Here is a 10873-nt window from a genome sequence, read left to right as displayed (position 1 = left end):
TGTGGGCCTGACCTGGCATGGACAGAGGTAGAGTATGAAGCTCTGATTGGTCTTTGTTCCCTGACTGCAGCCAGCAGAGTGAGCCGCAGATGTGCTCTCCTGCTTTCCAAGAGAGCTCCTCTGTGGCAAGACAGCAGTGCAAGTGTGGCAAGTTTATAAAACTACCAGAGCCATCTCGGCTGTTGTGTTTGTCCTCTACTGACTTTTCCCTTGAAATGGCTGCAGAAACAACAATCATTCTCTGCTCTGTTTGGCCTCGCTGTTGGTTGGACTGCTCAAGAGAGCTGCTTGGTGCTTGCAATGGCACTGTTTGCACCTTGTAACTGCAGCCGTAGCTTTGGTTTCCCTCTTCACGGTCTCCTAGCATCTTAAACAGCCAGCCTTCCTGCACAAAGAGCGCAGGAAAGGTGGGGGCAAAATGGACAAGGCCACCTGTCTGCGTCAGTGCCATTGCTGATTAGTCTGGGTGGGGAGAGATGCATCTTTGCATTGCCTGGCGTGTGCCTGCTGCACACCAGGGAGAGAAACAGACGTTATTAGACTTGCAGTTCCTTCTGAAGTGCCCACGATAAGGACCGAGTGCATTTCCTGCAGCTTTCTCTGCACATGTGCTCCTCACCTTGAAGTCCTCCTTGTTGGTTCCCAGCTCCTCACCGTGGCCTGTGCTCTCTGTTTCAGGCTGAGAACAAGGGGAAGCCCCTGCTAGACCATGAGGTGGCACCTGTGAATGTTCCAGCTATTGCTGCTGCCCATGCTATTAAGAGACACGTTGCCCAGGCAGCGGATGAACTCTCCTTTGAGGTAAGCAGTTCAAGGCATTCCTTGTTGCTCAATTTTACAATGGCAAATGTCTTCAGAGCTGCACTGGTGCAAGTGCTTTAATGCTCGGCGATGTTTGGCAGTGCAGAAGAATGCAGACATTTGAGCTGTGCTTTCCTCCCAGCTGTGCTGAAGCTGGGATTGACGTTGCAATCTCTTGCAGGTCGGAGACATCGTGTGTGTCATCGACATGCCACCAAAGGAGCTGACCCCCTGGTGGAGAGGCAAGCTCGGCTTCCAGGTAGGCACAAGCTTCAGACTGGAGAGTGCAACTGCAGTAAAGGCAGGAATCTTAGCTTAGAGCTGCTCTGCATGCACAGGATGCCTAATGGACGTAAACAGTTTCCCTGTGTCGGTGTCACGGGACCTTGCCGTTGGCTGCAAATGTTGAAAAATTATTACCTTTATGCTTTGAACTATGGCCATTTTCTGCTGGATAGTCTTATGGAACGTCAGGCAAGCACGTTCCGAGGGAAATGTTATGTGGCTTTTGGTTTAACAGTTCAGACCTGAGAAGTGCTGCATGCAATAGTTGGCTTCTCTTCTTGTTACAGGTTGGATTTTTCCCAGGGGAGTGTGTGGAACTCATTAATAAGAACATTCCTGAGGCACTCATCAACTCAGTGCCAAAGCCAGGTAGGGATGTTACATTTGATGGTGTGGGGAAGCAAAATGAAGTCTTTTTGGGGGTGCGTTCCATGTTTAGTACCTCCTTTATCCATCCCACATTGTCCTCTGGGTTGATGATTCTTCATGCACACCATGGGGCAGAGATTTGGCCCAATCCTCCTGTGTTTATGATTGGACTTGGGGAAACTATAGAATCTTCATAGAATGGCTTGGGATGGTAGGGTCCTTAAGGATCCTCAAGCTTCCACTTCCTTGCATCAGGCTGTGCTGCCAGCCCCCACATTTAATGTCAGATTAGACCAGGCTGCCCAGGGCCCCATCCAACCTGGCCTTGGGCTCCTCCAGAGATGGGGAAAATCCCTTTTTGTATGTACTGGTTGGTAATGTTCTTCCCGTTCTGACGTTCTCTGTAGAATGTGCTGTGCTCGGCCTCGTCCAACGGAGCCAAACCTGAAATGACCTGGTTTCTTCCTTTTGTTGTGCAGAGCCCAAGAAACGCAGCAAGATCCTCACCTTCCTTCGTTCCTTGGTGAAGGCCCGCCCAAAGAAACCGACCGAGCGGGAGGTGGAGAAGGAAAGGGTGTTTGGCGGTGACCTGGGAGAGCATCTTCTCCACTCCGGTCGTGATGGTAAGGAGCTGCCCATTCCTGAGATCTTCCTCTGCTGGGCATCTAAAGAAGATGAAAGGGAGCTCATATCTAGCAGGGGGCAGGCTGATAGCCGTGGAGACACGTGTAATGGGAGTTGATGGCTGAAGGATAAAGTGAGGCGGATGCTCCTAAGAGACAAGCACATCTGTATTTGCTTCAGCCAAGCCTGGCTGGGCTTAGTGGATGGGATGTGAAGCACAGCCTGCAGCACGACTGAATCAGGAGCTCCACTGACGGCTGGCACGTGTTCTTCAGTCCCCCAGGTCCTCCAGAGCTGCGCTGAGTTCATTGAGCAGCACGGCGTGGTGCAGGGGATATACCGCCTGTCCGGCGTCGCGTCCAACATCCAGAGGCTGCGGTAAGAGTGCTGCGACTGACACAGCCTGAGTGCATCTGGTGTGGCTTTGGGCTTGCCTTCCTCTCGCTCAACCGGGTTTGCGTCCCTCTCTCCAGGCAGGAATTTGAGTCGGAGCAGATTCCTGAGCTCACCGTCCGTGACATTCACAGCGTGAGCTCCCTCTGCAAGATGTACTTCAGGGAGCTCCCGAACCCTCTGCTCACCCACCAGCTGTACGGCAAGTTCTCGGTAAGCACAAGGCCACGTCTTTCATTTCCCTCTTCCTGGGCCTCTTGGCAGATGGCTGCAGCAGTGCCCCAGCTCTGAGGCCCTTTTGCTGTCAGCCCCACGAGGTTTACTCGCAGTGGTGTACTAGACTGATTGGTGTCTCGCTCCCTTTCTGCACTACTCCAGGATGCTGTTGGTGCCGCTACAGAGGAGGAGCGGCTGCTCAGAATGCAGGACGTCATCCAGCAGCTGCCCGCTCCTCACTACAGGTCAGTGCTGCCCTCAGCCTGCTGAGCTCAGCCCTACTGCATTGCAGAGGGCAACGATGCGGTTCCAGGCTCTGTCTCACGCCGGCAACACGATGCCTGTGTATGCTGAAGGGTTGAAGGCTCCATGGGCTTACTTTATGGGGTCAGTTCCTGGGCACGGGGGCACGCTTGGTGCAGCTGATGGCTGCGGCTGTGCTGTGCTGGGGCTTGGTGCTGCAGCGTGGCACTCAGTCAGGTTGGATCTACCTCATCTTCGGTGACAGTAGCAATCACAAGAAGTAGCATGAATGGAGGTTTGCTTTCTGAATTGCAGCACGGCATGCTCGTTGGTGCTGAACGTTTGCCTCTCTTGTTTTCCAGGACACTGGAGTTCCTGATGAGACACTTGGCGTGTCTGGCTGGGAGCTCCACCATCACAAACATGCATGCCAAGAACCTAGCCATTGTGTGGGCTCCAAACCTCTTAAGGTAAACTGCTGGTTCTGTTTCAACACAACGCTTACATCTGTTCTCCATTAAAAAAAAAAACAGTGCTCCCTTTTTCTCCATCAAATGTGCTCTTCTGCTGTAAAATCTGTGGCTGACAGAAGAGCAGGAGCCTGAGCTGTTCTCCATCCCCACGGGCACAATGTCTAGGTGACAATTTCTGCAGTCTTGTTGAGATGGGACTGACGTGTCCTTGATCATCCGGGGGAATTTCTGCAGTGGCATCACTGATTGCCCACTGCGGAAGTCTCCAGAGCCTCAGCTGACAGCTTTTGGCTGCAACAATTCAGACTCGGGGAAACGGTCTTGGAGAAATGACTTCTAAAATCTGCCTTTTCTACAGATCACAGCAGAACGAGTCTGCCTGCGCCAGCGGAAGAGCTGCCTGCATGGAGCTGCAGACGCAGTCGGATGTGGTGGAATTCATCATCAACCACACCGACGTCCTCTTCGGCTCCAAATCCAGAGCAGACATCGCAGATGCAGCAGGTGAGTGTCTTCCTCCATTAGCTTGATCTTGACCTGACACCTTGACCAAATGCAGGCCTTCTCCGGGACCTTTGAGATTCTCTTTTACCTTCAAGGGGACAGCAGACCTCTGGGCTTCCATTAGAATCTGGCATCCTGTTGCTGGATGCTGAGAATGTCCAAGCCCAAACTTCACAAGGAGGAAACCATCATTATTATGGTTTGCATGTAGGAAAAGCTTGATGCAAGCGTGGCAGCGAAGCTTTCTCAGTTCCCTGCCCCCATTTCCTTGGGTTTTTCCTTGCCTGTTTTGATACAGTAAGCTGCTCTTAGTTATAACCGTGTCCTTTGCCATAAACAGACTTCTGCCCACATGGTTATTTTGGGCTTCTGTTCTTCCAGTGGCTCAGATAAGCAAGCCTGAGAAAAATACAGCACCTCCCCCAGAACTGTGGTGGCTGTGCTGCTGCTTTCTGATCCTCACTCTTACCTGTGGTTTTCCCTGACAGGGCACAATTCTGTCCCAGGGCCCAAGTCTGTGGGGGTCTCTTCTGCTGCCACAAAGCTGCTCAGCCTGGAGGAGGCACAGGCACAGAGGCGAGGCCACAGCAGCTCTCCCCCTGTGACAGAGAGCAGCCACGACATTGTAGTGGAAGAAAGCCCTGCAGCTGGGCAGGGCAAATTCCACACCGTCGTTGACTTTCCATCTGACAGGTAAAGAGGACTTTCTTTTCCAGCAGCTAGCATCATTGTCTGGGTGGGTGTTAGTGTTTTTTTTTTTTCCAGTATTTCTAGTGCCAGAAGTTGCTGAAAGTAAGTTAGGCTAAGGTGGGGTTTTCTAGATTTCAGGGCCACGTGCCTGAAACCAAATCCAGTTCTCCTCTAAGCAGAGCAGTTGGTCAGACTTGCTGGCACAGGAAATTAAACATGGCAGTGAGATGAGGCCGATGAGGTGCTAATGTAAGAGTCAGAGATGCTTCTGAACTTCCTTTATGGCTGCACGGTTCCTCAGAAAGCAGTTACGCCTGCCAGCTCCATCAAAGCCATCCCTCAGATGCTGTGCTGTACAGCTGTGGAGCCTTTGCTCACATGCTCTGCATCTTGCTTGACAGAGTTGAGGGGAATTTAGCCAGCAAGACTTCAGGGCTGAGCTGTAGAACGGAGCCATCCTCAACTGCTGGAAACAGCGAGTTTCTAAGTTGTGTTTCTGCAGAAACCAGGCAGTCCCAGGAACAAGCAACTGCTGCCAAGAGCTCAGTGCTGCTCTTCCCTCACCCTGCACCACGCACGACTCACAGCATTGGCTGTTTTCTCTCTCCAGACAAAATCCACCCAGCAAGAGTGAGGAATCACCAGCTAGCAGTTGGTGTTGCTGCTTCAGCCTCAGGAAGCCATTTTCTGGGAGCAAACGCCAACTGCAGCGCAATGCCAGGCAGCCCTCAGAAACAGCAGTGGTAGTCCTGGCAGGTAAGGGTGCAAATGCAGCTTCCAAATCCCTGCTTTTCAGGAACATCGAATTCAAGCTTGCAGTGCACTTGTATCTCTTTCTAGCGTCCAATCCCGTGCCTAAATCTTCATCCCTGATCAAGAACCACTGGCGTAATTCAGCTTGTGAAAGTTTGACACTAATCCCTGTGTATCCTTTCTAGGTGAATCGAGCCCTTGCCAAGCCATAAGATCCAGGGCAAGTAGCGAGGATGCTCTCTGTGCTTCCATCAGTGGAGAGCTCTTAGGAAGCACAAATTGCTGCAGTTCCAATAGCAGCCTTCCATCTAACAACATTAATGGAGAGAAGGAGCTCATCGAAGTCCATGCTCTCATTACACCTGGCTCTGCTGAAGTTGCTGACCTGAGCCTCCCAGACACCACAGTCACAAGTGTGGATTTTAACCAAGAGTCTCTGCAGTGCAGCCCATCTGAAGCACAGTGTGAGTGCCCTGACAGCAGCACCTCCATGCAGGAGCAGGTCAGCATCAGTGAGGAGGAGCAGAGCCTCTTGCAAGGGGACTTTCAATCAGGCCTCCAGTCCCAGGCACCGGATAGCAGCACTGAGAGCTCTGAGCCACTCTCTCCATGACAAGACAGGATGAGTCCCATCTTCACCGTGGACCTCTCACACCCTCCTGTCCTTTATATAATAATAAAAGCACACTCGTGCTCAACCAACGCCTTGACTGCCTCCAGAGTCTTCATTCACACGGACTGGGATGAATGCAGCACACAGCAAGGCACCCCAGCTTGCAATGCTGTGGCTGTGCGGTGCGTGCAGCACAGCTCCGGGTTTGTTCCTGTTTTGTCTGGCTTTGGGATGTCTGCAGGGGGAGCTCTGCTACCATTTGGCATGGTAGCAAATAATCTCTCGCATCCTGGATGCTGCTCATGATACTCCCAAGCTTCCTGGCTGTGGCTTTGTGATGCTTTTCAGGGCTTTCTGATGCATTTTCATGCCTTGGATGTTGCTTAACACCTCCCTCCTCCCATCATGTCCTTTCCTGGCTCCCATCTACGAACTGGCCCTGCAGATCATCTCCAGACCTGTCATCAGCACACTGCGGCAGGAGAAGCTCCCCCTGGCCAACGTCAGGCAGTACTGCTTGGTCTGCAGCTCAGTGGCCATTTCCCTTTTAGGCGGCTCCTGCAGAAGAATCAAGCAGCAGAACCTTTTGCTCACCCTGCACCACACAAATGCTACAAAAGCAGAAACAACCTGGGAATCTCTGGGTCTGCAAGAATTCACAGACACTCACTGACTGTTTGGTGGCTCCCTCCCATCCTTGATTTCCTTCTCCCCTTCTCCTCGTCGGATCCCACTGCTGAGCCATGATCAAGCTGCCCAGTGTGGCAGAGCATCGTGCAGAGCCGTGCTGGCACCTCCTCCCCTTCCTCTCCTGCAACCTCACCTGCTTCTCTGACAGACATGCTGATCCCACGCGTGCCATCGGGATGCTCTGGCACAGGATGTGCCCCTAACCCAAAGCTCCTTCCCACCCTCCCAACAAAAAGCAAACAGGTCTCCTGCCTCCTCTGCTTGATTTCATGTGGCAGGGATGGAGAGCTCTTCAGCTCTGAGCAAGTTTTTTTCTGAGAAAGTGACCATCTCTTTTCCATCCCTTTGCCCCTACAAACAGTTGTCCAGAGGATCTCGTCCAAGAATTCCTGGAACAGCCTGCAGCTGGCTCTCCTGAAGTTCAGGCTCCTGCCTTTGCTTCCTGCCAGGCCCGCATTCCTTGAGATCACCAACTCAAGGAGGGCATGGTCACTGCAGCCCTGACCGCCTCCTGTCGTAACCCCTGGTGTGCACCATGTCCAGCAATGCTTCCCTTCTGCTTGCTGTGCCCAATGCCTGCACCACAGAGTGATTCTCACTGCACTCCAGGAGTCTGTCAGATTGCTTGCAGCCAGCCATGCTGATTTCCCAGACTGACTGGAATCCCCCATCAGGATGAGAGTCAGTGAGTGCGATGCTTCTGCTGGCTGCAGTAAGCAGCTCCCACCAACAGGCTCTCTTTCCAGGCGGCTGTAGCAGACCCTCACCTCCAGAAGCCCTGCACTGCTGCACTTCCTAATTTTACCCACAAGTTCACAACCTGGTCATGGCTCTTCTTAGTTCTTTGCACTCAACTTCTCATCATAGAGGGCAAATCCCTTGCCTTCCAGAATTCCATAGTATCAATTGTGTCTGCTAATGTCAGGATTTTTTTTCTTTCTTTTCTTTTTCCATTTTCTAGGTAGGAAAATGAATTTCTGAGCCAGGAGAAGCAGAAGTGAAAGAGTCTTCCTGGCACTGCTCAGGTTGCAGGAGTTGCCAAGTGCTCCTCAGGTAATGTGTGCTGAAGAGCTGACCTTGGTGGCAGGGGCTGTGGCTGCATTTTGTGCCTGTCATGCGGGAATCCAAGAAAGCCTATTCAGAGCAGGAGCTGCAGAGCGAGATAAACATCACGAGAAGGTAAGGCTGAGAAGCAAGGACACCTCCAGAAAGAAGAGAAAAACTGAGTCAAGTGAGCTGCGTGACGGCCGTGTGATGCTGACCATGATTGGAGGAAGAGCGCATGGCTGGGAATGACTGATGGCTCTGGTTGGATGGGTGCCTGTGTGCACAGAGGTAAGGAGTGTTTGTGGGATGTTTTGCTGGCATCTAACGGCTGTAAGGGGAAGTCAAGAGAGAAAACTTGTGAATGCATAGAAGGGATGTTAAAATCTGGAACAGACTGTTTGGATCATTCACAGCTGAGTCCAGATTGCCACACTGCCAGAACCTGGGGCCTAGGATTTTCCTTTAAGAGTGCCAACTGCTTATTTTCAATGATAAAAAGTAACATTGAAAAAAGCTTCCCTCCTTGCATTAGAATTACGTATTGATATTTGATGTTTCTGTCTTTCCATTCCTTTAGCAGCCTGGGTGTTGATGCAGCTGCATGCATCTGCTGCCCTCCCCTTCTGTTTTGTGTAAAAGAACAGTAAAATATGCAATCAGTGTGAGATCTTTCTGAAGTATTTTACTTTATTTGCCCGTAGGCTGCAATGGCTGGGAAATGGCAGTGTCACCCAGGAGCCCACACGGCGACCTGATGTCTCATTGTTGGGGTCTATTGGAAACCACCACGATGACAAAAGAATGCCTGGGATTCCTCCGGCCCAAATGCCAAACCTTGCACTTGGCTGTGCTGAACCTCATGAGGTTCACCCAGGCCCACCTCTCAAGTCTGCTGAGCTCAAACAGATGTCATTTTTCTCGTGTCCTTCCATTCCGAGTCCATCTGTTCCCCAAAGCAAAAGAATTTGGAGGGAACCACCGACAGTTCTGTGAGCGATTTCAGCGTCTATTTCTGATCATGGCAACAACTTCAGAGGTCACACTTAATTTACGGTGCCCGTTGTAATTCTGACCAAGGCTGCAGTTGCAGCTGACTTCCCAAGGCTGCAAGACGTGGTGGTGACACAGCCTTGTGCTTCTGCATTGGTGCTCATCCCACGTTTCCTTTCTCTGTCTCGCAGGTCAGCTCCTGCTGGAAGCAGATGGTATCCCAGTGTGAATGAAGGTCAGTGCAGGAGCAGCTGCTGATGGGAGGAAGGAAGTCCATGCTGAAGAGCTCTGAAGCATCTGCAGGTATGGTTCTGGAGGAGGCAGCAGTGATGTCGGAGGGCTCCCCAGCAGGAAGCTGTCTCATCCAAATGCTTGCTGAGTGGTTGGAAGGGAGCTTTCTGCATGACAGCAGCACCAGTCACTTGATTCACATGTTGCAAAGGACTAGCAGGAGTTCCAGTATCTACAGTATCATCACGAATCACAATAGGATTACAATGTGTCCTCATACAAACGCAGCCATTTCTCTCTGAGTCCAAAGGCTGTCCGGAAAGCATCTGTGAGGTCTCTCACACCAAACCACTGCTGTCCGTGTGGGATCTGACTCATTAGGGTATAGGGGTTAGGAGCCACAGGCTGTCTTTTGAGAACGGGTTCAGTCATTTCCTTACATCTTGCACCAGCCGATACGTGCCGTCTGCCTTCCGTGCCGACAGGATTGGGGTGTTATAAGGCCACAGAAAAGGTTCCAGAAGACCATCCTTAACCACTGTCTGTGTTACAGCTTTTAGACCCACTCTCCCTTCTAAGGCTATGGGATATTGTTGCTGTTTCACAGCTCCACTCCCTCCTTGGGCAGTTCTTTGTAAGGGAAAATTGTGAGTCCACCCCGATTTCCTTCCCCTGCCCACACCTTTGGATTCATTTCTTCTTCATCACAGCTGTTAACACATTCATTGACCCCTGATATCTGTTTCACAGACTTGCAGCTGTAATGCTCATTTAACTGTTAAATCTCTCCCCCATAAATCGGTCCCTGCTTCAGGCACAGAGAACAATTGCCCTGCAACTATTTTATCTTTCCATTTTAGTTCTGTGGTCTCCAAGAGTGGAGCTGTCACTTCTGATCCCTCAGCCCCAGTTATGCACAACAGCCACATCCAGATACACGTCTGGTACCTCTGAACTAGCTAATGCTGTAGGATGGAATGTTGTTTCTGCACTGGCTATCAAATGTGGGATTGCTCTGAAGCAGTACAGCACAATGTGTTTTGTAATTTGCCCTTAGAAACAGTTTGAAAAAGTAGAAAGACTTTATTAGTATTAGTATTAGTAAAAAGAAGTTATTTCATAACATATTTTAGAAATACAGTTGTTCAATCATGTGATCAATTCTCACTTACAGAACTGTAATAGTTACAAACTGCATGGGTATAGCATTAAGGACCAGAAAGCATGTTGTAAGGCCATTCTGTTTGGATAGGAGAAGCTCAGCAAAAGAAAAACAGACTCCAAAGAAGCCAGGGCCTCCACACAAGGCCGAAGTGACTCACTCTGTGGGCAGGTTGGGATGCAACAGGCAGGCATCAAGAGACTCCCCTCTGTCCTCCTTCCAAACTTCTCTCTCTTCAGGAATGAGCAGGTGTCCAGAAATAGTGGCCAAGTGTTGATAAGCAGCTGTCAGGCGTTCAATAATTAGCAGTATACCTGCTGAGCTAGCAACAATTGGTGTTTAGCCAGTCACACACACACACACAGAATGGCCCGGGTTGGAAGGGACCTCAAGGATCACGAATCTCCAACCCCCTGCCACAGGCAGGACCACCAACATCTGTAGCAGTGCACATATGCACACTGCTGGATAGAAACAGCAGTGTTGGAAAAAACTGTATGCTGTGGATGCAAAGGGTGAATCAGAATGGCTTAACAGCTGTCCCACAAGGAAAAGCAATCCCTTACCTGCTGTGACATGCTCATGGCAACACCAATGCAGAAGCCAGCAGCTGATGCCCACAAGGACAGCCAGCCTGGACTTATTTTCACTACATATCTTTGTCCTGATGTCCTTGTAGAACCTGGGACATTTCTCCATCTCAGCAGAAGAGGGCAAGAGGGGTAGAAAGCACGCACACTCTCGTCTATTTTTCTGGCACTCAAAGAGAAAGAGAAGATGAAAACCAGA

The 10873-nt window shown here is 50.8% G+C and overlaps 1 protein-coding gene across 1 annotated transcript; it reads left to right on the top strand.

Annotated features, from left to right (window-relative positions):
- The first annotated feature begins 1653 nt into the window (after positions 1 to 1653).
- Positions 1654 to 3983, top strand: LOC149912450 (rho GTPase-activating protein 32-like). The gene is made up of 8 exons (XM_090131095.1): positions 1654 to 1666; positions 1935 to 2078; positions 2355 to 2457; positions 2553 to 2685; positions 2851 to 2933; positions 3294 to 3401; positions 3763 to 3908; positions 3964 to 3983. The coding sequence occupies exons 1-8, from the start codon at positions 1654 to 1656 to the stop codon at positions 3981 to 3983; spliced, it is 750 nt and encodes a 249-aa protein (XP_089987221.1).
- The last annotated feature ends 6890 nt before the right edge of the window (positions 3984 to 10873 follow it).

The sequence above is a fragment of the Phasianus colchicus genome, chromosome Z (genome assembly GCF_987193195.1).
Source record: "Phasianus colchicus chromosome Z, bPhaCol1.hap1.1, whole genome shotgun sequence".
NCBI lineage: Eukaryota > Metazoa > Chordata > Aves > Galliformes > Phasianidae > Phasianus > Phasianus colchicus.
This window is presented reverse-complemented; position numbering and strand designations above follow the sequence as displayed.